A 27197-nucleotide genomic window follows, 5' to 3' on the forward strand; every position below is an offset into this window, starting at 1 on the left:
ATGTCACCGGACCTGAAACGTTAACTCTGTTTTCTCCTTCACAGATGCTGCCAGACCTGCTGAGCTTTTCCAGCAACTTTGTTTTTGTTCCTGATTTACAGCATCCGCAGTTCTTTTGGTTTTTATTAAGCACTATTTTATATTGTTTCTGTAGATACTCCTCTGGAGCCATGGAAATGCCAAACAGCATTTGTTTCTCCTAACAACATGTTTCTCCCAAAGGGCATCCGAAGTGTGGTTAGGAAGCTGCTGGTTTTATTCGGCTTCACTTACCAGTGTCTAGGGTAGGCTTTTGTCTTTCCGTTTTCTGGCAAAATTCCTTTAATGGTTGACATAGGCCACGAGAGTTCATCGGAGCTTCATTTAGATCAGTACAACCTCTCAGCTTTCCAGGTTGTTTCGCTGCTACCATGCTGTTATCTGTTCTGTAGGAGTCTTCATTTTCTCTATTGCTCCCTTTTTGATCTTATATCTCAGGCTAAACTTGAGAGCAGCTGGAAATTTCCTCAGCAGGTGCTCAATTGCTCTCACACTCTCATCTACTTCAAGATAATATTCTCCAGAAAGACATCCTAGGTCTTTAAGTGCATTGTCGTACACTTTTAGGATCTATTCCATAATCAATGCTCATAGTGCGATTACTCAGATTGTGTATATTCCTTTGGAACAGTCAGCACAAAGGGGCCACAACCTGCAGGACCAATAGCACTGAACGACTTCTCTGCCTATGATAAACTGACTTTATTTTTATGGAATATTAGTTTATTTCCATTATCATAAAATATCCCTAAAATTTAATATTTTTAAAATATTGTGGTATTTCATCTTCTGCTTTAATCCCATATGTATGACCCAAATCTTTATTTGAAATGAAGGATATTCAATACTTTGAACTACCTGGTATACTGTCCATAAAAATTCTTCAACATGATTGTCTGTTTAAATTTTTCAACATCATGATTTTTGCTGGATACCAGTGATAACTGATAACAGAAAGCATTTAACATCATAAAAGATGTGATCACTAATCATTGTGGGCATTTTTCTTCAGGCTCAGTATGAGTGCCATCAGTTTATCACTGGCTGTATGATGCAGGATTTTTATAGAGTCATAGAGTCATACAGCTGAAGTTACAGACCCTTTGGTCCAACCAGTCTATGCTGAACATAATCCCAAACTAAACTAGTCCCAACTGCCTGCTCCTGGACCATATCCCTCCAAACCTTTCTCATCCATGTACTTATCCAAATGTCTTTTAAATGCTGTAATTGTACCCATATCCGCCACTTCCTTAGGAAGTTCATTCCACACGTGAACCACCCACCGTAAAAAAATTTGCCCCTCGTGTCTTTTTTAAATTTCTCTCCTCTCATGTTAAGAATGTGGCCCCTAGTTTTGAAATTCCCTATCCTAGGGAAAAGACAACTACCCACTCTATCTACACCTCTCATTGTTTAATAAACTTTTAGCAGGTCGCCTCTTAACCTTCAACACTCCAGTGAAAAAAATCCCAGCCTATCCTTATAACTCAAACTTTCCATTCCCGGAAATATCCTGGCAAATCTCTTCTGAACCCTCTCCAGCTTAACAATATCCGCATGGGTCTTAGTTATCTTGTCTGTCTCTTTGTGGGGTACGTGGAACATTCCTTGTTCAAGTCCTATTCCAGCCCCCACCCACAACTCTTTCTCCGATGCATCAATGATATCATCGGTGCTGCTCCCGCTCTCATCCAGAATTCGAAAATTTCATCAATTTCGCCTCCAATTTCCACCCTGCCCTCACTTTCACTTGGTCTATCCCTGACTCCTCCCTTCGCTTCCTCGATATTTCTGTTTCCATTTCTGGGGATAGACTGGCCATTAATATCCACCACAAACCCACTGACTCCCACAGTTACCTGGACTGTACATCCTCACACCCCACTTCCTGTAAAGACTCCATCCCATTCTCTCAGTTCCTCCATCACAGTGGCATATGTTCAGATGAGGCCAACTTCGACAAGGGAGCCTCTGAAATGTTCACTTTCTTCCTCAACCGAGGATTCCCCAGCTCCGTGGTCGACAGGACCCTCAACCAGGTCCGACCCATCTCCCCTACTTCCACCCTCACCCCTTCTCTTCCCTCCTGCAACAGTGACAGGGTTCCCCTTATTCTCACCTACCATCCCACCAGCATCCACATCCAGAAGATCATCAGACGCCATTTCCGCCACCTCCAGCAAGATGTCACCACCAGACACATATTCCCCTCCCCTCCCTTGTCCGCCTTCCGCAGGGACCATTCCCTCCGGGACACCCTGGTCCACACTTCTTTCACCCGCAACACACCCCCACAGCCCTACAGCACCTTCCCCTGTAACTGGCGAAGGTGTAACATCTGCCCATTTACCTCCTCCCTCCCCAGTATCCAAGAGCCCAAACATACCTTCCAGGTGAAGCAACAGTTTACCTGCCCTTCCCAGAATCTAGTCCACTGCATTCGCTGCTTACAATGTGGCCTCCTCTACATTGGGGAAATGAAGCACAGACTCGGTGACTGCTTCGTAAAACATCTACATTCTGCTGACAGAAAAGACCCTGAACTACCCATTGCCTGCCACTTTAACACACCACCCTGTTCCCTGGCTAACATCTCTGTCTCTGGCTTGCTGCAGTGTTCCAGCGAAGCTCAAAACAAGCCGGAAGAACAACTCCTCATTTTATGCTCGTGGACCCTGTAAGCCCTCCGGATTCAATATTGAGTTCAATAATTTTAGGGCCTAAACTCTCCCATGTCCCAGCCCCCTACCCCACACACCAGGCCCTGTTACCACATAGCCTGCCATTACACACTTCCCAATGTTAGTCACTAACAGTCCCCATTAACAACTATTCACCCTCCCAGCCTGATCGTTAGCAACTCCTTTGTCTATCCAACTGCTCTTCTCTCTCTTTAGGCTTTATCTTATCGTTTAACTCCCAATCTATCCCCCTCTCCTCTTTTCTGCATATAAACTGATGTTTTCCCAGCCACCATCAGTTCTGAGGAAGGGTCACTGGACCCGAAATGTTAACTCTGTTTTTTCCTTCAGAGATGCTGCCAGACCTGCTGAGCTTTTCCAACAGCTTAGTTTTTGTTCCTTCCTATAACTGGGCGACCAGAATTGGACACAGTATTCCAGTAGAGGCCTTACCAATGTCCTGTACAACCTCAACATGACCTCCTAACCCCTATACTCAAAAAGGGCTGAGCAGTGAAGGCTAGCATGCCAAATGCTGTTTTAACCACCTTGGCTATATGAGACGCAAAGTTTAAAGAAATATGTACCTGCACTCCTAGGTCCCTCTGTTCTACAACACTTCCCAAAGTCCTGCCATTCATTCTTTAAGCCCTACCCTTGTTTGTTGTACCAAAAGAAATACCTCGCATTTATCTAGATTGAACTCCAGCTGCCATTTTTCAGCCCATTGACCTATTTGATCAAGATCCCTCTATAATCTTAGAAAAGTTTCTTCACTGTCTACTATGCCACCAGTTTTACTGTTATCCATAAACTTACTAACCATGCTTTCTATATTCTCATCCAAATCACTTCCGTAAATGACAAGCAAAAGAGGACCCAGAGCCGATTCCTGCAGAACACAGCTGGTGACAGGTCTCCAGTCTGAAAAGCAACCCCCACACATTACTCTCTCTCCTGCCATTAAGCCAATTATGTATCCAATTGGTAAGCTCACTCTGAAGCTCAAGTAACCTAACTTTACTGATTAGTCTACCATGTGGAACCTTGTCAAAGGCTTTACTAAAATCCAAATAAACGATGTCTACTGCTCTGCCATCACCAATCTTTTTGGTAACTTCCTCAAAAATCTCAATCAAGTTTGTGAGACACGATTTTCCTCGCACAAAATCATGCTATCATGCTATCCCTAATCAATTTTAGCCTCTTTAAATGTCCATAAATCCTTCTTGAATGATTTAAATCATCATTCTCACATTTAATGGATCAAGATATTAAACCCATTTTCTCATGTATTAATATAATTGCATCATGTTACCACTCTTCAAAATACCATCATATATGCTTTTAATACAAAAGATTAAAAAAATTACATTTTATTATGATATGCTGGTTCATGGAAGATTTTAAATTTCTCACTGTACAAATATCTTTAAACTGATAGTTGACTAAAATTTTGCTTTGGAAATAAAATGCAATTGCAAACCCAATTTGCAGATTGTCAACTGCACTTAAAGTGGAAAATGTATCACAAGACTATGATCTAGTCTTAAGCTACAGTTATAAACTCCTTGAAATTTTGTTCCAACAACATTTTTGGCCCTTGTAACCATTATTTGGCCATTATCTGCTGCATTATTACATATGATTCAGGTTGGTGACTCAAACTTACCACATATTTCGAGCCCTGTTCTTCTACAGTTCTAGTTTCTGGTATTTCAAAAAGCAGTCGAATTGGCTTCACCTTCTTATTCATATTGTTCCAATACTGCAACAGTTGCTTTGTGGTTAGTGTAGCTTCTGGGACTGCTGTGCTGTAAGGGGCTAAGAAATGGAGATAACCTATAAAGTGATGTCATTTTAACTTATTGGAATGTTAGTAAAAGATTCAAGTTGAAATTTTTAAAAGGCTTGAATTCAATTCATCAATATAATGTTTCAAGCTTTTGTTGTGATGTATTTTTGATGGAATATTTACTGTAGATATCAAATGTTTGTACGCCCACGCCCTATCTCATCTAAGTATCAGAGAAATTATCGCGCTTATGGAAGCCTCAGAACCTCGGAAGGGTCACCAGACCCGAAACGTTAACTCTGTTTATTCCTTCACAGATGCTGCCAGACCTGCTGAGCTTTTCCAGCAACTTTGTTTTTGTTCCACAATATTCTGTTCATTAAACTAAATAAGTGAAAAACCAAAGACTGTAGAACCTAGAAACTGAAAAATCTGGCTACTCTGCTGTTTTAACATGCTGTGCCAACATGTTGCCCTATCTCTTCCAAGCTTTAGGAAGAATAATTCACAGATGCTCAATGTTTTGTGCTGTTTTACTCATGATAAAACTGAGCGTTAAAGAAGCCAACAACATTTGGACATAAACCCTGAATGGGCTGGAAAGTATTCAAATTGCATAATAATAACATAATTAAGCATTAAATATGATTGTAAAACCTTCTTTCAATGTGTTTAGTAACATTACCCCATTTACCTTTGTTTTGTTGTGAAACATCACTACTGCATCCTCGTGCAGCCCCAGTAACACTTTCTTCCTTAATAGGGTTTTTATTGCAAAAAGCTGCTGAAACCTCATGTTTCAGTGATGATTTTTTTTGCTTGTAATCTTCCATTGTTTTAACAACCTGCACACCAAAAAATCACAAGATTGTATTGTTACATGTGCCTGTTTGAAGAGGATCGATGGATGGATGATTGGTCAGCATTAATTAACTGTAAAAGTTGTTGAGTTGAAGATTACTTGTGTTATTGAATGCAATATTTTTTCCGTGTTACATATATCCAAACTTGAAGTCCTAATGTGGAGGATTTGTTCTTTGAAGTTATCTATAAGAATGCAAAGAAGAAAGGCAAGTGTTTATATTCTTAGAAATTTCTCAAATAATCTGAAAGTTAAATAATGCCTGGGAATGAACTGAGACAAATATGGAAGTTATTTTATAAATGTTGTGGAACTGGTATCTCCAGAGCTTACCACAACTGTGAAGATGGTGCCAAAGGGTAAATCTGAATGCTGTTCTGCTGCATGGACATTAGCACCCATAAGAAATCCCCTTCGGTTTCTCTTATCTATGCCTCCTGTTGTCTTTCTGATTGTAATCCTGATATAAGTTACAAAAACAGAAATTGCTGGAGAATGTTTATCAGTCCTGAAGAAGGATCAGTGGACCTGAAACGTTAACTCTGCTTTCTCTACACAGATTCTGCCACACCTGCTGAGTTTCTCCCGAAATATATGTTTTTGTTTCAGATTTCCAACATGAGTTGTTCTTGGGTTTTTTTTGTCTAATATTAAGTTATTTTGCATTCAGTCATAGGATGGCATTGCTAATTAGGTCAGCATTTATTGCCCAAATCTAGCTGCTATTGAGAAGGTGGTGATGAGTTGTCTTCTTTATTCTCTGCAGTTCTTTTGCCATTTATTCATTTCATAGTCTTTATGTACTTTGGACGTGACTTGATTTCTTGGCATGGTGGTTCATGGTGCCACTCCTTCTATTGGCAAATAGTGGCTATATTTCCCAATGTGATGGTAGAGCTGCGTTGGTAGTGGTTACTTGTTTATTTTTTTTTCCTCTGCATGTGTGTATTTTGTACATTCCATTTGCCGCGTTCTTATCCAATTTCAATACTGGTCACCACAAACATCTTTCTCTGCGTCATAGGATTGGTAAAGATGGTTTTAAAAAGGGTTGAATTTTAAACAATCGAAATTCGGAAAATTTTTATGTGGACGTCATATACATTACTGAGTCAATCTTTTAGACTTTGAAAATCTACAGATTAAACCTACTATGAATGCTGCTAATTTTGTAAACAGTTCGATGGTTCCTGGAGTCTAACTGTAGTTGTATTTGCAACCTTGCCTCTGGTGCACTAAAAATTAATGTATAATGTGATGAGCAGAAATCATGCGTTTGCACACTCGAGTAATCTGCAATACCTCTTTTATTCCATTTTAGAGACATGTCATGTGGAACCTTTTATCTAATGCTCCCTGAAAGCCTAAATATGTGAATGTTCTTTGTATTGTTATATCAAACACCACCAGTTTGTGTTTAGAGAGGTCTCTGTTACAATCCACTTTCCTGGTTCTAAGGAATTAATTTGTTTGCAATTGTAAAAGAAAGCCTCCAGTAAGTCTTAATGAGAAAAATGCTCTTGCTTTAAACAAGATGTAGTTTATTGCATTATAGCAATCAAGTAGTAGTAATTTTGTCAATATTTCTAGGACTGTGTGGACAATTAAGATAACAGGTATGGCTTCCTCATGATCCTTCATCAGAGCCTTGCTTTTTTTAAAAATTCTTTCATCAATTTTGGTAAACTGTGAACTGAAGATGACAGTTGCATTGTGGGTAGCAGCTTGAATTTTTTAAAAAAAGGAACAAACAAGCTGTTGTTTGTTTGTCAGGCCAGGCCTGGAAGTTAATTGCAGATTAGTTCTTGATCAAAGGATTCTACAGTCTCTTTGACTCTGAGGAAAGCAATAAATTTAACAGATGTTTGGCCATTAACAAGGTTGGTACCTGGGGACTGGTGCCAGCAAGTCTGGGAGAGAATATGAATGGTCAAACAGAGGGAGGAGCTGGAGTTTTTGAACTGGACGTTTCTGTGAGAAAGAGTTTGTCTGATGATGTTACAACATGAAGCTCCCTGCCTAATCTCCCATATATCCACAATTCAGAGAATAGAACAAGGTTATAAGTATTACTGAAACTTCCTCAGAGTGAACAGACAGGTGGCACTAGTTGATGTCTTCAAAAAGTCAACCAAGCAATAATCATATGATGTGAAACAATGCATCATGAAAGCCACTTAAGTAAACTGACCAGTTTTGTTATTTGCCTTTATTTATCTATTTAACAAGTTTGTTTGTCTCTTGTGTGAATGGGGCTGAAAATAAAGGTCATTAGGTTTAAATCATAGACATTAATTAAATTAATTTTGTTGTTTAATTTTGCTCTGATAAAGTAACTGTGTTGTGAATAAATTGCCAAATCTATGTTTAAAGTACAAACCCTTTGTCTAGAAATGATTATTGACAAAGCCCGGGATTAATTATTTGAAAGTCTGTTTAGGAACTATTAAGGTTAATTGAGGATCTTTGAAGGTTTTGATTTTACTGTGCTGCAAATACAGTGGTAGGGAGGCTGATTTGATTTGGCTGTATACCTCCGTATCATAACATCAAAGACGTCACACCCATCCCAACCCAAGTCCTTATGGATGGTGCTTAATGCAGACTCTAACGTTAATCTTTCAGAACCTATTTACTTCTACAACAATGTACATGCCTTGCATTATACATATATACACTTGCATTCTCAAGGCTCAGCTGGCAATAAATGTTTTTAGTCTTGAGTAATCTTGATTTATTACTTTTTTGATAGACTCCAGTGGGTTTTCCTGCAGTGGATGACAAGCATGCATTCTATCCTGGGAATATGTTTCTATAAGTTTAACAAACATATGAATATTAGTTACATTATAATTACCATTTTGCAATTTAATGAGCTGTGAAATATTTTCTACATTAATCACTTACTTGTTAAATATTTTTTTGACTATATTGCAGTTCCAGTTTTGACTCAGTTAATTCGTTTCTTACTAATGTGGAATTTCTCCAAAATTTGAAGGTGTATCTCTTAACTTTCACGTAAAGAATTTGATTAAGCAAGTCGTGATAAACTAGCCTCATTATACAGCATCAGATTAAGTGGACTGACACATTAGAAAATTGGCCTGTGTAAGATCTTCTACCAGGTTTATGGCAGTTTTCTGCCTAATAGCCAGTGACCAAAAGTTGAGATGCAGGTGCAGGATGCTATTCAAATGGCAGCTGCACGTCTGATCATGCATGAATATACCCAGCATTCTACGCCCATTACAATTCGGTTGTGAAGAGTTAAACAGCTCCTGCTGAAGCTCAACAATTTTAACTGATGACTATCATGTATGTTCTTATATGCACTACACAGCTTGTACCTTTTCCAGGAAGTCGGGGGAGTGTTGGTTCAAGGTGCCACATCTTCCAGTGCCTCTGTCAATAGTCTAATTACAAATGGCAGCTATACCTCCATACATGGTGGCAGATCGGATTCGGATGGAATAAGATAGAACGTGAATTACAGTCATAGTTACTTCGATCCTTGTTTGGTCCGAGGATCACATTCCACATGCTAGGAATTGACCTTCTCTTGCAGGCTCGATCGTTCAGTTTCTAAGCCTGCTAGGTTTTCCGTAGTCCGAGACTTAGTGTTGATTACTCTGGGTTTTCTCAATCCAACTTTATCATGCTATTTTAACTGATTTTTAACTTCAGGATTAACTTGAACTTTTATTTTGTTTACCCGTTTTCTTCTTCACACTGGGTCCTAAAATTCATTTTCTGGTTGGATTCTGAAATAGTGGAATCCTAGAATCATAGAATTTACAATAGAGGTAAAGGAGGTGAGATTACAGAGATAGGGTGGGGAGCTGGGTCTGGGTGGGATGCACTTCAGAGGGTGGTACAGACTCAACAGGCCAAATGGCCTCCTTCCACACTCTAGGCATTTTTTTTTCCCTTTATTCATTAACGGGATGAGGGCATCACTGGCTAGGCCAGCATTTATCGCCCATCCCTAATTGCCCAGAGGGCAGTTTAGAGTCAACCACATAACTGTGGGTCTGGAGCCACATGTAGGTCAGTCCAGGTAATGATGGCAGTTTCCTTCCCTAAAGGACATGAGTGAACCAGATGGATTTTTCCTGATAATCAACAATGGATTCATGGTATTTAACAGACTCTTAATTCCAGATATTTTATTGAATTCAAACTCCACCATTGCTGTGGTGAGATTCGAACCTCGGTGCCCCGAATGTTATCTGGGTCACTGGATTAACAGTCCAGCGATAATACCACTAGGCCATCACCTCCCCTAATCTATGGTTCTATGAAGCCATTCAACCCATTATGTCTATACCAGCTCCTGAAAGTGCAACCCACCTAGTTCCATTCTGCAGCCCCATCTCTGTAAGATTGATTAGAAAAAAAAACGTTAATTTTTTTTAAAATCCCCTACTTAAATTGACGTGGTGACAACAATAATTCAAATAAATGTGTCTATCAGGTGTAAAAATGCTTCAAAACATAAGTGACTACGCTAAATAAAAATACTTGTCAGCAGCTCCTGACTCATCTGCAGCATAGCTGGCAAGTGCAAAAAGTCTTTTCATTTTATACAAAGACATTTCCTTCATTTCCACATGGATGCACTCCTCAACCTTTTATGTAAATACTGTTAAATAAAGCACTTTGGTAATAATCTCCTGGGGCCTTTATAAATGTAGAGCAAAAGTCCCTGAAACATCCATATCATATTGATAACACGTGGTATCTTTTCAGCTTTTAAAGGTGTTCTCCTGGGCTTTCCAAAAGCAAATACATTGTGAAACTTCCATCAGCATTATATAACAAAAAAAAAATTTCAAGATTGGGGTGCTGACAGTATAACCAGTGGATCAATTCAGACCAATGAGTCCTGATAACCTAGACCACAAAAGTCTACTTCAATTTGCTAATTTGTTCTACCAAAACTTAATGGCATTAGTGAGCTCTTGTCAGTCTTAATGGGTGGATAAAATGGAACAGAAATGTCTGTTTGTATTCATAACTTGAAAGTGATGATAGTAAAGGGAAAGATTCATTAAACTTGTATGTGGTCCTTGATTTTCTTTGGTATACAACTAAAGTCTCCAGTGAGGGTAAAAAAGTTGTGTACCTAGATCATGGCCCATTGCCATAACAGTGTGATAGTTTACGCATTCCAACAGCCCTCTGATAGTGTTTATGATCTACCTCCTTTCACATTGTGACATCTCATCCTATGAATGTCATTCTATTCCGTTCTCCTTCATTCACTTTTCGTTCTTGCCCTTAAGCGTCTCAATCACTCCATACGGTAGCAAGTTTCACATTCTCACTATCATAGAATTATCATAGAATCCCTACAGTGTGGAAACAGGCCCTTCAGGCCAACAAGTCCACACCGACCCTCAGACATCCCACCCAGACCCCTAGCCCTATAACCCACCTAATTTTCACATCCCTGAACACTATGGGCAATTTAGCATGGCCAATCTGCCTAACCTGCACATCTTTGGACTGTGGGAGGAAACCGGAGCACCCAGAGGAAACCCACGCAGACACAGAGAGAATGTGCAAACTCCACACAGACAGTCGCCCGAGAGTGAAATCGAAACCAGGTCCCAGGTGCTGTGAGGCAGCAGTGCTAACCACAGAGCCACCGTGCCACTCCGATATAGAAGTTATGGCTGAATTTCTGAATCAGAGTCATTGGACTCAAAATGTTAACTGTTTTCTTTCCACAGATGCTGCCAGACCTGCTGAGTTTCTCCAGCAATTTCTGTTTTTGTTTGTTTCAGATCTCCAGCATCGCAGTTCCTGGTTTTATTTTATTTAAACACCTTAAAAGACTTCCAATAGGTTACCTCTCTGCTTTCTAAACAGCACGGTTTATACCTTTCAGAATTTACACAGTCATTATGAGACATTTTAGATGAAATTATTTACACTAAATTGTTTTCTTTAATTTATGGAAAATATTTAGTTATTACTAATTTTATTTTATGCAAGATTATTACTTTCATGACTATGACAACTTAAGCTGAAATTCAAGTGTCCATCATAAAATCAAATCAAAAATCTCACTCGTGACTACAAGTTCCAGATCTTCATCTGTGCCAGAACCGAATGAACTCTGTGCACAGCTCAAAGCAATGGATACCCCCACGCACAACAAAATTGTTATAATCTTCTAGTTCCAATAAAGGTTCCTCAAAATTTATCTGATAAACCCAAAACACATTACATATACATACATCCTGTATATTTTAAATACCGGTTGGAAAGAAAAGAAAAGAAAACCCAAACCTTTAACTATTTTTAGGCAGTACGCATACATTATTGCAATCTACAAAATAGGAAGCACTGAGTTCAAAGCATAAACTAACCTTTAAAAAGTCTGAGTTTTGTCCTGGAGGTAAGGCAAAAAATAAAGGCAGACTTTACATCTATCATCACAACAATTGCAAAGAACTAAAGAGTTTCCAGTCCTACATAATAGAAACGTTGTTTCTGTGAACATGTGCAGCTATAAGAACATTTTGCTTTACGTTGGTTAAAACAAAAGCTATGTACTGTTATACTAATTACTTCCTCTATGGGAGGGGTTTATGCAAAGGCAAATGTTCCTTGGCAGTTTCTTTTAAAGAGACACAATAGCTAAAGATAGTTAGTTAAAAAAAATTAGGTAGGAAGAAACTGTTCCCTTTGGTGGAAGGATTGAGGATTATTTACACTGATTTTAAGTGACTGGCAGAAGAAGTATCAGTAACACGAGGAAAAAGTTTTTTTTTAATGCAGCAAGTGGTTAGGATCTGGGATGCAATGCCAGAGGGTATGGTGGATGCAGCTGTAATTGTCATCTTTGAAAGAAAATTGTTTGGTTATCTGAGGAGGGAAAAAAAAATCAGGGTGCAATAATTTAGGAAGCCCAGCTGTTTAACACCAGAATGGAGCCACGACTCATGGTTTACACCGTGTAATCCAACGGAGAATAGACAGTTCTGTAGACCCGTCGCTGGGTTTTTTTTTCTCTTATATCCGGAAGTGCTGTGACACTCAATTAAACAACTTTCCCACCACCAAATCACAGTGGTTTTTTTTATATAAACTAATAACCACCACCTGTTATCACCCGTGTAGGCTGGGTCTGCTTTTATTTTACTTTTTTGAGTTTTTTGTTTGTCTTTCTAATATCTTTTCTATATATCCACACATCTGAATGAATTTCCTACCACCAAATCACTGTAGTTGTTTTTTTTGGACCCTTTTAAAACTGTTAACTGCCACCAGTAAAATCACTTGTGTAGCCAATTAAATATTTAAAAGCAAGGCCAATTATGGGCAATGCGAATCATCAAAATGATAAGGGAGTAGGGAGAGCAGGAAGGGGCTGGGTCTGGTTTTTATTAAATAATTTAGAGCTGGGCGGGCCTTTGTCTGATACCAAGGGAACTCATACTCATGAGCTCCCTAAGTAGTTTAATTAGTGATTCCCTATGGGCCTTAAGGGGGTTACCCACAGGGCTGCCAGGGAGTGGCACTTTTAAAATGCTCTCGCAAACAGCTGACATAGATACAACGGTCTGAATGGCCTCCTGCCATGCTGTAAATATTTTATGATCTTATAATATTACGTGTTGAGAGAGAAAATCCAGAGGCTGTTTATTACATTAGCACGTTCAAGTGACATGATAGTCAGTTTGATGAAATGTCCATCACCATAGGTGATGCTAAAGAAAAAAAAGTTTTTCAAATGATCTTTTGAGATTTCAATGCTCTCCATTTAAATGCTCAATATCTTCATCCTTTGGAACATCTTGATGAGAAAAGCACGGTAGATTCACAGATTTTTAAGATGCATTTACGGTGAATAAATGGTCAATATTTTACACAATAATAGAATCTGTTCTGGAATCAACAAATCCCTACAGTGCAAGTAGAGGCTATTTGGCCCATCGAATCTGCACCGACCCTCCAAACATCATCCCCATCCCCCAACCCGCATTTACCATAGCTAACCCACCTAGCCTGTAAAACCCTGGACATGATGGGGCAATTTTGCATGGCCCGTCCACCTAACACATCTACATACCTTTTGACGATGGGAGGAAACTGGAGAACTGGAGGAAACCCATGCAGAGACAAGGAGAACTTCACACAGACAGTCACCCAAGGCTGGAATCAAACCTGGGTTCCTGGCTCCGTGAGGCAACAGTGCTAACTACTGAACCACCCAGCTGTCCCTGTTTTATTTGTTTCCAGATCAGTTTTCTATACCCAACAATAATTTTCACTGACTCGCTTAGTCATATTTTATTGTGTTCCTAATTTAGACGTCAGTCTAAGGTATTTCTGGATTTAATAACTCTTACAACAAAATAATAAGCCAACTTTTTACCTAACAGATAAGAGATAAAAACTGCACATACACACACCATACATTTTGAAAGCAATCATGAAACTCTTCATGGGTTTTCCATGGTATCAAGCATAAAAGGAAACACCTGGCCATGATCAAAGCTCTCAATTTTTCAAAATAAATAAGCATTTTATAAATAAATATGAATTTTCATTTCCTCATCTTTTAGATGAGACATTAAATCATTCTTGCTCCTGCTCTCTCAGGTTGACAACAAGAACCCAATCACGCAATTCAGTCAAATACTCACTACTCCATTAGAGCCCACAGATAGACAGTTAGATGGCTGAATTCAATCATGAATGCTGATGTTCTGTCATCAGGGTCAAAAGCAGGAGGCTTTGGTTGGCAAAGGGAAGGAATATTTCCAATGGTCGTCAAATAGGAGGCAGCTGCTGGGGCTGCAATCACAGTGGAGAATGGCAGCTTACCAGTCAATTAGAGGACTGGCACCTCAGCAGTAGGACTGTCAGTGGCAGCCATTGCTGAGGATGTGTTGATGGCTTACGTGCCCTCAAAGTCAAATAAGGATGCTAGGTGCAGTCAGGCATACAGCAGCATTTGGGGCTGATGGGGCAAGAGGGTGTTTAGTGATGGCAGGCGGTGCCACTGTGGGTAGCCATTACTGCCAGGAAATTGACCCTCCCTTGGAGTCTACTGGGAGGCTGCTGGCTTTCACTAGATGGTCAACCCAAGTGATGGCAGCTCCTTAGCAGCTAAATCGGTCTCCCACTGAGTAGCCTATCTGCCAGCTTTCCAGGCAAAATGGCATGGTGGAGAGCGGGTGACAGGCACCCCTCTCCTTACGTATTGCAGCATCATTTTCCAGTCATCCTGTGTCCCAACCTGTTGTCAAGATAACATACTTTGGCTTTAAAATCGTAAAGTAGCTGTTTAGTCTACTATGTTCACACTGTTGGCTTTTCACCAAATGAATTTAAGTCAGTTTCTAGGTCAGCAACAGCAGGTAGCAAAGGCAAGGACAACTGTGAAGAATCTGTGTTATAGGGTGCAGCCTTCTCCAAGTCCTGTTTAGCTGGATTTGTACGCTTTAGTCTGCAGATTGCACGGAGGTGGTGAGATTAACCTGAGGGTCACTATGCCTCAGGTAAGGGGCAAGGTTGAAAAGGCAGGGTTTTCATGATGGGCTCAGCCAATGCAAGAACTGAACCCATTCTGTTGGCATCACTCTGAATTACAAATGAGTCATCCAGCCAATTGAGTGAAACGATCCAAGGCATCAATCCACCGAACATACATAAAAAAGACTTTATTTGGACTTTTAAAACTACTTAATTTGTCCTGCCTCTTTGTAACTTAATTGTGTTGGTGAGTGTAAACACTTGAATGCATGGTTTCGATTTTCATCCCCAGGTGAATGGCGCAGAGTTGAATGAAATCCTGGCTCCATTAATGTGATGTTGAAACATGGCTGCCTGCACTTCAGATATTTGGCATGGGTGGGGAATTGGTGAAGATAGAGTCAGGCCAGGTCACCCGGTACGAGCTGAAGAGCTTGCCCAGTTCTTGAGGTAAGCCATCAAATGAGACCATTTAGGGGAGGCGATGGCCTAAGTGCTATTATCACTGGACTGTTAATTCAAAGACCCAGATAATGTTCTGGGGACCTGGGTTCGAATCCTGCCACGGCAGATGGTGGAATTTGAATTCAATAAGTATCTGGAATTAAGAATCTAATGATGACCGTCGATTGTCGGGAAAAACCCATTTGGTTCACTAATGCCCTTTAGGGAAGAAACTGCCATCCTTGCCTGGTCTGGCCTACACGTGACTCTAGACCCACAGCAATGTGGGATTGATCTCTCAGGGGAAACCAGCAACAGCCAAATTTATTGCAGCACAGAGATAGTAGGAACTGCAGATGCTGGAGAATCTAAGATAACCAGCTGTTGCTGGTTTCCCCTGAGAGGTCAATCCCCCAACAGTATTCAAAGCAGTATATCTGTTTTGCAGTGGAATAACCTCAGAAAATTCCTGCGCTGCCCACCTTAGACTGAGATGGGTGCAGACTAAACAAAAGAGATTTTGAACAGCAAAGTTGGAGAGGCTAAAAGTAGGAAGATAGAGGGAAATATGGGAGAAGCTGAGGCAAGATTGAGCAATGAGCACTTTGCGACCGCAGAATGCTTTGGGCATGACCTTGGTAACAAACGTTTCCCGAAGTAAACACCTAAGATAACAAGGTGTAGAGCTGGATGAACACAGCAGGCCAAGCAGCATCAGAGGAGCAGGAAGGCTGACGTTTTGGGCCTAGACCCTTCTTCAGAAATGGGGGAGGGGAAAGGGGTTCTGAAATAAATAGGGAGAGAGGGGTAGGCGGATAGAAGATGGATAGAGGAGAAGATAGGTGGAGAGGAGACAGACCGGTAAAAGAGGCGGGGATGGAGCCAGTAAAGGTGAGTGTAGGTGGGGAGGTAGGGAGGAGATAGGTCAGTCCAGGGAGGATGGACAGGTCAAGGGGGCGGGATGAGGTTTGTAGGTAGGAGATGGGGGAAGGGCTTGAGGTGGGAGGAGGGGATAGGTGGGAGGAAGGACAGGTTAGGGAGGCGGGGATGAGCTGGGCTGGTTTTGGGATGTGGTAGGGGGAGGGGAGATTTTGAAGCTTGTGAAGTCCACATTGATACCATTGGGCTGCAGGGTTCCCAAGCAGAATATAAATTGCTGTTCCTGCAACCTTCGGATAGCATCGTTGTGGCACTGCAGGAGGCCCAGGATGGACATGTCGTCTGCGGAATGGGAGGGGGAGTTGAAATGGTTCGCGACTGGGAGGTGCAGTTGTTCAGTGCGAACCGAGCGTAGGTGTTCTGCAAAGCAGTCCCCAAGCCTCCGCTGTAGAGGAGGCCACAATGGGAACAGCGGATGCAGTATACCACATTAGCAGATGTGCAGGTGAACATCTGCTTGATGTGGAAAGTCTTCTTGGGGCCTGGGATGGGGGTGAGGGGGGAGGTGTAGGGGCAGGTTTGGCACTTCCTGCGGTTGCAGAGAAAAGTGCCGGGTGAGGTGGGGCTGGAGGGGAGTGTGGAGCGGACAAGGGAGTCATGGAGAGAGTGGTCCCTCCAGAACGCAGATAAGGGTGGGGCGGGAAAAATGTCTTTGGTGGTGGGGTCGGATTGCAGATGGCGGAAGTGTCAGAGGATGATGCTTAGGATCCGGAGGTTGGTGGGGTGGTATGTGAGGACGAGGAGGATTCTGTTTTGGTTGTTATTGCGGGTAGGGGGTGTGAGGGATGAGCTGCGGGAAATGCGGGAGACACGGTCGAGGGCATTCTCGACCACTGAGGGGGGAAGTTGCGGTCCTTGAAAAACGAGGACATCTGAGATGTACGGGAGTGGAATGCCTCATCCTGGGAGCAGATGCGGCGGCGGTGAAGGAATTGGGAATAGGGGATGGCATTTTTGCAGGAAGGTGGGTAGGAGGAGGAGTATTCTCGGTAGCTGTGGGAGTCGGTGGGCTTGAAATGGATATCGGTTTCTAGGTGGTTGCCAGAGATGGAGACAGAGAGGTCCAGGAAGGAGAGAGAGGTATTAGAGATGATCCAGGTGAACTTAAGGTTGGGGTGGAAGGTGTTAGTGAAGTGGATGAACTGTTCGAGCTCCTCATGGGAGCACGAGGCGGCGCCGATACAGTCATCAATGTAACGGAGGAAGAGGTGGGGTTTAGGGCCAGTGTAGGTACGGAAGAGGGATTGTTCCACATAACCTACAAAGAGGCAGGCATAGCTTGGGCCCATGCGGGTACCCATGGCCACCCCCTTTGTCTGTAGGAAGTGGGAGGAATTGAAAGAGAAGTTGTTGAGGGTGAGGACAAGTTCGGCTAAGCGGATGAGGGTGTCAGTGGAGGGGGACTGGTCGGGCCTGCAGGACAGGATGAAGCGGAGGGCCTTTAGGCCATCTGTATGGGGAATGCAGGTGTATAGGGACTGGACGTCCATGGAAAAGATGAGGTGTTGGGGACCGGGGAATTGGAAGTTCTGGAGGAGGTGGAGGGCGTGGGTGGTGTCACGGACGTAGGTAGGGAGCTCCTGGACCAAGGGGGAGAAAATGGAGTCCAGATAGGTGGAGATAAGTTCGGTGGGGCAGGAGCAGGCAGAGACAATGGGTCGACCAGGGCATTCAGGTTTGTGGATTTTGGGAAGGAGATAGAAGTGGGCGTGCGGGGTTGGGGAACAATGAGGTTGGAGGCTGTAGGTGGGAGGTCACCTGAAGTGATGAGGTTGTGGATGGTTTGGGAGATGATGGTTTGGTGGTCGGGGGTGGGGTCATGATCAAGGGGGCGGTAGGAGGAGGTGTCGGAGAGTTGACGTCTGGCTTCGGCGATGTAGAGGTCAGTGCGCCATACTGCAACTGCGCCTCCCTTGTCCGCGGGTTGCTTCAAAATCTCCCCTCCCCCACCACATCCCAAAACCAGCCCAGCTCGTCCCCGCCTCCCTAACCTGTCCTTCCTCCCACCTATCCCCTCCTCCCACCTCAAGCTCCACCCCCATCTCCTACCTGCTAACCTCATCCCACCCCCTTGGCCTGTCCGTCCTCCCTGGACTGACCTATCTGCTCCCTAACTCCCCACGTACACTCACCTTAACTGGCTCCATCCCCGCCTCTTTTACCGGTCTGTCTCCTCTCCACCTATCTTCTCCTCTATCCATCTTCTATCCGCCTACCCCTCTCTCCCTATTTATTTTCAGAACCCCCTTCCCCTCCCCCATTTCTGAAGAAGGGTCTAGGCCCAAAACATCAGCGTTCCTGCTCCTCTGATGCTGCTTGGCCTGCTGTGTTCATCCAGCTCTACACCTTGTTATCTTTTATTGCAGCACAGTTGTTTCTGCTGCACAGGAGAGGAGGAGAAAGTGTGGGAATGCAATAATTGTAGGGATTCAATTGTAAGAGGAATAAACATGTGTTTCTGTGGCAGCAAACGAGACTCCAGGATGGTATGTTGCCTCCCTAAAACTAAGATCAAGGATGTCTCAGTGCAGCTACAGGACAGTCTGGAGGGTGAGGGTGAACAGCCAGTGGTCGTGGTACAAATTGTGTCAGTGACATAGGTAATGAAAGGGGTGAGGTCTTAAAAGCTGAGCTGGGCCAAAGAACTGCAGAGTGGCAGTTGGAGTTTAATTTACATAAATGTGAGGTGTAGCATTTTGGTAAGACTAACAAGGGCAGGACTTACACTGTTAATGGTAAGGCCCTGGAGAGTGTTGTCGAATAGAGAGGCCGAGGGATTCAGGTACATGGTTCCTTGAAAGTGGTGACACAGTTAGGCAGGGTGGTGAAGAGGGTGAATGACACACTTGCTTTCATCGTTCAGAGTATTGAGTTGGGATGTTATGGTAAGGCTGTACAGGATGTTGGTGAAGTCACTGTTGGAGTACTGTGTACAGTTCTGGTCATCCTGCTATAGGAATGATATTATTAAATTGGAGCAGGTTCAAAAATGATTTACCAGGATGTTGCTGGGACTGGAAGCTTTGAGCTATATGGAGATGGATAGGCTGGGACTTTTTCCCTGGAGATTCAGAGGTTGAGGGGTGACCTTAGAGAAGTTTATACATTCATGAAGGGCATAGATAAGGTGAATAGCCAAGGTCTTTTTCCTGGGGTAGGGGAGTTCAGAGCCAGAGGGCATAGGTTTAAGGTGAGAGGAGAAAGATTGAAAAGGGACCTGAGGGGCAACTTTTTCACACAGAGGGTGATCTTGTGGAATGATCTGCCAGAGGAAGTGGTAGATGCAGGTACAGTTACAACATTTAAAAGACATTTGGACAGGTACATGGATAGGAAATGTTTAGAGGGATATGGGCCAAACGCAGGCAAATGGGACTAGTTTAGTTTGGGAAACCTGGTTGGCATGGATGAGTTAGACCGAAGGGTCTGTTTCCGTGCTGTATGACTGTATAACTTGGAATCCTGTGAGTTGGCCAGCTTGTCTGACCTCTGCAGCCCTCCTTGGGGTACCATGCCACAATGAGTTCTGAGTAGAGCAGTTGTTTGGGAGTCTGGCATTAGATTATGAATGACATGTACTGTCCAGTCAAGCTGGTTTTCAATAATTAGTACCTCAATTCTGGGCCTGTTGGCTTGGGAGAGAATGCCGCTGTCGAACCACCAATGTTGCCACGGGATTTGGAGGATCCTGCAAAAGCATCTGTGGTGGTTCACTTCTGGTGCTTTGAGACCTAGGCTGTAGATCACCAAGTCTCTGAAATGTGGGCGTGCCAGAATGGTAGTATTTCTCCATGCAGTAAAAGTTAAGCTACCATGTCCTATCCATTCATGCTCAGTTTTTCTTGCATGACCACCTATTGCCAGCTTATATATTACAAAAATACTCTAAATCCTGCAGCTGGATACAAAAATCGAAACTCCTCAGAGCAAGTCATCAATTCCAAAAATCTGCTTCCCCTGCCGGAAGTGTTGACTTGTCTCTTCTGCACAACTACAGACTGACGTCCTTCGGGTATCTGATGTCAGCTTCCTCTTTTGCAAGTAATATAGTCCAGAAACTGGAGAGAGAGAGAGCAGTTCCTGAATTCTGACAGGATGTTGACGGTCTCAGAATGATCTTAAGGAATGACTCAGCCTTCCTATGACCTGAACGCTTTGTGAAATACCACTAGCCCTGCCTATTGAAACGACGGTATGTTTTAGAACGGATGGAAGTACCTCTCCGCACCAGTAGGAAGTGGAGCAGGAGATCATTACCTGATGCTGTTAATAGTGTTTCTCGGCCAGCAGCCACTGAGCATTGAGCCTCCCGCACCAGTTCAGGAAGGGTGCAGTTCTCAGACTGCCCCCCGCATCTACACCACAAGGGAAGTTCATGTGAGTTTACGAAGCCGTCGTGTTTTTGCTGTGCAACTGGGAACAGCACAGAAAAGTAGAACCTCACATTCCACGAGCCTTGTTGTGGAATTTTAGATATGATGAGAACATTACTTAAGGTACCCCTAAGGTTCCATTTACTCATTTACTACATGCCGTTATGAAAACGTCCTGCGTTGCTATTGACGGGGATGTGGAACTTTCACAAATGTGCTAGCGATACCATACATGAAGTCAGAAATACACCTGGAATTATCTACTTGTAAAATCCTGTCATTGCTCAGCGCTGCTCTGCACTTTGAGGGAAAGAGCCTTTTTGTTATGTCTTTGATGCTGGGTTCGGATTAGACGTATAAAACCGAAACTACTCTTTGCTGGGTAACTCAGCGTGTTAGCCCTCAGGAGGATTTAACAAACCCAGAAAAATTGTTTGTTATGTTTATTTAGGGTTGTTTCGAAATAGCATTTTTAATGTCAAAAATATACTTTATTGATAAAAAATATCTTTATATACATACATGGTGAAGCTGTTCGCTTCTGTGCAGTGGCATATCAAGAAACAAGCAGACAGTGATTTGTTTGATTCTATCCAACAAACAAACCAAAGGCATTTCTTGCCTGTACAAGATTATATTTACATACAGCAATTTCTAGCTTCATGGCAGCTCAATCTGTCTAGAACTCTGAAGACCAGGTTGTAGGTGAGACTGAACTGAGCCTAACCCTGTTTAATTTGGGAGGCGAAAGTATGCCATCTTTAATCGAAACTAAATCGAGTTTGCACGCGTTCATTTTGTAAACTGGGGCAAAGAATCTAGCTGGTAGGGAGCGAATGAATATCTTTTTATTAAAAAAAGACATACGCGATGCATTTATTGCCCACCCCTTATTGCCATTGAGAGTGGCGGTCAGGCACCTTCTTGAACGATTGTTGCCCACGATGCTGTTGGAAAAGAAATTCCAATGTTCTGATCCAGTGACAGTGAAGCAGAGGTGGCTCCAAGTCAAAATGTTGTGTGGCTAGGGAGCAAAATGCAATTATGGTGTATATAGTGTAGTATGGGAACATTGGACTTAAGAACCAAATGTTCTGCTACTGTTCCTAAGTCCAATGTACACTATATACACTATACTACAGTAAAATGCTTTGGGATGTTCTAAATTTGTGAAAGGTTCTGTATAAATGTGAGTTTTTTTTAAAAATTAGGCATCTCATTAGTTGTTTAGGTATAATAGTGTGGAGCTGGATGAGCACAGCAGACCAAGCAGCATCAGAGGAACAGGAATGTTGACATTTCAGGTCAGGACCCTTCTTCAGAAATGGGGAGGGTGAAGGGAACTCAGAAATAAATAGCGAGAGGAGGGGTGGGGCTGTGGAAGGTAGGTGGGATGGTGATAGGTGAGTGCAGGTAGGGAGTGGTGGGGATTGGTCAGTGAGGTGGAAGGGGTGGATAGATGGGAGAGAAGATGGATAGGTCATCTCAGGTCAAGGAGGTAGGGATGAGAGGGAAGATTAGTCATGGGATGAGGCCGGGGGGTGGGGAGATTTTGAAACTGGTAAAGTCCACAGTTAGGCCATCGGGCTGTAGGCTCCCAAGGTGGAATATGAGGTGCTGCTCCTCCAGTTTCCAGGTGGCATCATTGTGACATGGGAGGAGGCCCAGGATGGACATGTCGCACAGGGAGTGGAAGGGGGAGTTGAAGTGGTTCGCGACTGGAAGGTGTTGTCATTTGTTGCGAACAGAGTGCAGGTGCTCTACAAAGTGGTCTCCGAGCCTCCGCTTGTTCTCACCGATGTACAGGAGGCCACATTGGGAGCAGCAGATGCAATAGTCCGCATTGACGGATGTGCGTGTGAACTCTGTCTGATGTGAAAGGTTTGTTTAGTTGACCTTGACCTGCTCCTCCCACCTCACTGACCAATCGCCACCACTCCCTACGTGCACTCACCTATCACCATCCCATCTACCTTCCCCAGCCCCACCCCTCCTCTCTCTATTTATTTCTGAGCTCCCGTCCCCCTCCCCCATGTCTGAAGAAGGGCCCCAACCTGAAACGTCAACTGTCCTGGAGAAGGGTCTAGACCCGAAACGTCAGCCTTCCTGCTCCTCTGATGCTGCTTGGCCTGCTGTGTTCATCCAGCTCTACACCTTGTTATCTTACGTCAACTGTACTGCTCTTTTGATGCTGCCTGGCCTGCTGTGCTCCTCCAGCTCCACACTGTTATCTCTGACTCCAGTATTGGCAGTTCTTACTATCTCCGAGTTGTTTAGGTGTGTCTTGTTTTGGATTTTATCCTCATTCCTTGAAATTAAATGCTTTCAGTTAACCTTTTTTTATATATTACTATGCTGCAATGCTTGGTCATCTCACTGATCCAATTTTGATTATCATTAAAGAAGATGTGTGCAGAATAATTATTATCTGACAGCTAATTAATTCTAATTTAATTCTGATTAATTAAACTGCAATTATTTCAATGCAAGGGGTCTTTCAGGTAAGGCAAATGAACTCAGGGCATGTATTGGAACATGGGACTGGAACATTATAGCTATTATAAAAACATGGCTGAGGGAGAGACAGAACTGGCAGCTCAATGTTTCAGGGTTTAGATGCTACAGGAAGGTTAGAAAGGGAGGCAAGAGAGGAGGGGTAGTGTTATTTTTGATTAAGGCAAACATTACTGCTGTACTTAGGATATTTTGAGGGATCATCAATGAAGCTGTGTAAGTTGAACTCAGGAATAAAGAGGGAATGATCACCTTGATGGAATTGTACTATAGACCCCCAACAGTCAAAGGGAAATTGAGGAACAAATATGTAGAGAGATCTCAGATATATGTAACAATAATACGGTTGTAACAGTAACTGGGACTGCTATTGTGTTAAGGTTGGATGGTGAGAAATTTGTTAAATATGTTCAAGAAAATTTTTTTTATCAATATGTAGATGTAACCACTACAGAAGGAGCAAAACCTGACTTTATCTTGGGAAATAAGGCAAGGCAAATGACTGAAGTGTTAATGGGGAGCACTTTGGGACCAGAGATCGTAATTCAATTCATTTTAAAATAGTTATGGAAAAGGATGGGCTTTGTATAAAAGTGAAAGATCTTGATTGGAGTTAGGCAAATTTTGACGGTATGAGACAGGAACTTTCAAGACTTGATTGGAGTAGACTGTTCGCAGGTAAAAGGACGACTGGCAAGTACGAGGCTTTCAAAAGTGAGAAAGTGAGAGTTCAGAGGAATTATGTTCCTGCCAGAGCGAAGGGTAAGGCTGATAAGAATAGGGAACAGTGGATGAATGAAGATAGTGAAGCTCTGGTCAGGAATAAGAGGTATTGACAATATATTAGGTATAGACCATTGGATCAAGTGAATCTCTTGGAGAGTATAAGGGGCAGATTCACTGCCACCAATTGTTCTCATTTACTAATACCAAGGGGGAAGGATGCCCACACACAGTCTTCGACAGAAGGGAGGCAGTACCCAACCTCAGTAATGGATACTGCCGTGACTGGAGGCAGATGAATGAGGAAGACAGCCATGGACTCTGGAGTGAGGTAAATCAGGAGGGGTCGGGATGCTCAACAAACCAAATACCTACAGGCTTTCATGGACTATGGAAAACTATCTGACAGCATATACAGAGAGGTTGTTACCCCCAGGCTAGGAAATCTTGGACAGCTGTTCAGTTTCAGGCTAAGGGCTCGACCATTTAAGACTGAAGTGAAAGAATTTCTTTCTTGAAAATGTGGCATTTCTTTGGAATTCTCTACTGGGGATGATGTGAAGGTATCATCTTTGATTGTATTTAAGACTGAGATGACCACAATGTTTAGTTTTTCAGGGAACAGTGAGTAGAAGGGAAGTGCAGTTGAAGTCCAAGACCTACTGTTGCAGAGGAGGCTTGATGGATTGTATGGCCTTCTCTTGCTCCTAATTCTTATGCTCTTAACTAACAAGAAATTATTCTGACACTGGCTGTCATGGGAAAATTACAATTATCTGGAAGCAGGAAACCTCACTATCTTTATTCAAAAAGGATTTGAAATATGGAAATAACATCAGGGTATGCACATGCCTACTTGTGTGGTGACAGTGAGTAACCCAGAAGATAGTTGTTAGTATAGAATCATAGAATCTCTACAGTGCAGCAAGAGGCCATTCGGCCATTGAGTCTGCATCGACCCTCTGAAGAGCACCCCACCAGCCTATCCCTGCACTACCATGCCCATTCTCCTCATGTCTGTGTGGGTTTCCTCTGGGTGCTCCAGTTTCTTCCCACAATTGAAAGATGTGCAGGTTAGGTGGATTGGCCATGCTAAATTTCCTGTAGTGTCTAGGGATGTGCAGACTAGATGGATTAGCCAAGGGAAATGCAGGGTCACGGGGATAGGGTGGTGGAGAGGGGTGGTCTGGGTAGCATGCTCTTTGGATGGTTGGTGTATCTTGATGGGCTGAATGGCCTGCTTCCACATTATATGGAATTTAAGACTTTTTGACTATAGCAATGTTGTGTTTAAGGGAATGACTTATCAAATGTATTGACAAACTTATCGCCAGGTAACTCAAACAATATGTTGTTCTTTGAGATCATTAAGGTGTAGCTAAATCATGCCCTCTACATCCCTTTTATTGACATTCTCAGCGGGTGCTACCAGGTACTCTATACAAATGTCAATGGAAATACAGATTGGCCTTAATACTAGTCCTGAAAGAAAATGCCAGATCCACTTGAAAGCAAGAAGGCAGTTACTTTAACTATAAGAGATAGTAGAGACTGCAGATGCTGGAGAATCTGAGATAACACGGTGTAGAGCTGGATGAACACTGCAGGCCAAGCAGCATCATAGGAGCAGGAAGGCTGACATTTCGGGCCTAGACGCTTCTTCAGAAATTTCAATAACCTGCCTTGCATTAGATCACAAAAGTTACCTAACAGTTCCCCACTTTACCTCATTTTCACACTCAGATTGACAGAAAGTGTGGACCACTAAGTTTACCGGTTATAAACTATCAGTATGTAACACCACTAATTAAAAAACTTAACCTATTATAAACTTCCTATTGCACACGAACAGGATAAAATAAAAATGGGTTATAGATGGTGGAAAATGTTTGAAAAAACAGTTCAGAGTTTCCTGTCAACAAGGGCTGCTGAGATGATTCTTATGATTCTTGGCTGGTCAGAATCTTGCTTCTTAGTTGTCCTTCTCTGGATGCTTCCACTGGTCTGCATGAAGCACAAGGTGGCTAATTCACTTATAAATAGGCTGCTGACTTATCAATTAAACATCACAGCTTATAGCAATTGCTGAAAAAAAGCTAAACTGGTTTACTTCAGGGTCAAATGGCTTACTGCAGGGAATGGAGAGAGAGCTCCTGGTTAGTGGAGACCTGATGGTTTCACTGTATCTTGTTCCAGCCCCAAACTGTTTAGCTGACTTAGAACGAATCACATGGCAGGCAAAAGATCTTTGTCATTGATAGCTGCTCACTAGCCTACAATCTAGGCAGCTTCTTGTTCCCAACCAAAGCAATATCTGAACACAAGTCATTGGCTCCAGTTCATCTGCAACCACTGCTGTAACCCACAGCTGTACAAAGTTCACAATAAGTAATACGTATCTCATTTCAATCCACAATTATAAAACACAAACATAAATACACGGTCTTCACACCTCACTAAGCCCTTCATAGGTTCTATGTTGCCTGTTCATTCCTGTAAGAACGGGTAAATATATAATGATATGATTTATTTAAAAGTTTGAATGCCCATTTCTCCTTTATCAATTCCTACTCTTCCTTCTCCTTTGCATGATATATACTGAGGACTGCTGAGGAGCCCTCAGAGACCTTGCAGTCTCACAGTAACAGAAGAATTGTAAAGCAAGTCCAAAGCTCCAAAAACATTCTTCAATGAAATCATTCTCTGCGGCCTAATTCAACAGAAATGAAAAATGGGAAGGCTCCATGATATGGTTTTCTCTTCACTTGTTTACCAGGTGAAAAGGCTGGGCACGGTGGCTTAGTGGTTAATACTGCTGCCTTGCAGTGCCAGGGAACCAGGTTTGATTCCATCCACTGGTGACTGTCTGTATGGAGTTCGCACATTCTCTCTGTGTCTGGGTGGGTTTCTGCCTGATGCTCTGGTTTCCTCCCACTGTCCAAAAATGTGCGGGCTACGTGGATTGGCCATGCTAAATTGCCCATAGTGTTTAGGGATGTGTAGATTAGGTGTGTTAGCTATGGGAAATGCAGGGTTACAGGGAAAGGGTAGGGGGATGGATCTGGGTGAGATGCACTTTGGAGGGTTGGTGTGGACTTGTAAGGCTGAAAAGTTCACTCTTCTTGTTTTCTTTGTAATAATAAGATTTTTATGGTTTTGCACATACTTGCATTTCACTGAGTAGATTTAGTAGCAAGTTGACTTAAGTAAGTAAAAGCTTGTTTCAGTTGAAGACTTTGGTATTTTTGAAATTATGAAATTGTGTGGTCACAATAATGCTAAGATCTTTAGGGAGCATTTCATCACTTACTTCCCACTTTGTTGCTTGCATT

At 42.6% G+C, this 27197-nt stretch overlaps 2 protein-coding genes across 8 annotated transcripts in view; one reads left to right on the forward strand and one right to left on the reverse strand.

Annotated features, from left to right (window-relative positions):
* LOC109911343 (sorting nexin-20-like) overlaps positions 1 to 11908 on the reverse strand; it is a 30867-nt gene extending 18959 nt beyond the window's left edge. Inside the window, exons 1-3 of the mRNA XM_048605798.1 lie at positions 11758 to 11908; positions 5213 to 5363; positions 4396 to 4547 (exon numbers count right to left, since the gene is read on the reverse strand). Of these exons, the coding sequence (XP_048461755.1) occupies positions 4396 to 4547; positions 5213 to 5351 (291 nt within the window). The 5' untranslated portion in view covers positions 5352 to 5363; positions 11758 to 11908. The remainder of the gene's footprint in view (positions 1 to 4395; positions 4548 to 5212; positions 5364 to 11757) is intronic.
* Positions 11909 to 20259: 8351 nt separating this feature from the next.
* nod2 (nucleotide-binding oligomerization domain containing 2) overlaps positions 20260 to 27197 on the forward strand; it is a 35475-nt gene continuing 28537 nt past the window's right edge. For 5 of the 7 annotated variants that reach the window (XR_007263790.1, XM_048605821.1, XM_048605824.1 and 2 more), the window contains exon 1: positions 20260 to 20632. The gene's annotated coding sequence lies outside the window, so the exon portion shown is untranslated. The other 2 variants (XM_048605822.1, XM_048605823.1) reach the window with 2 other exon arrangements.

Source organism: Rhincodon typus, chromosome 15, assembly GCF_021869965.1.
Source record: "Rhincodon typus isolate 14 chromosome 15, sRhiTyp1.1, whole genome shotgun sequence".
Taxonomy (NCBI): Eukaryota; Metazoa; Chordata; class Chondrichthyes; order Orectolobiformes; family Rhincodontidae; genus Rhincodon; species Rhincodon typus.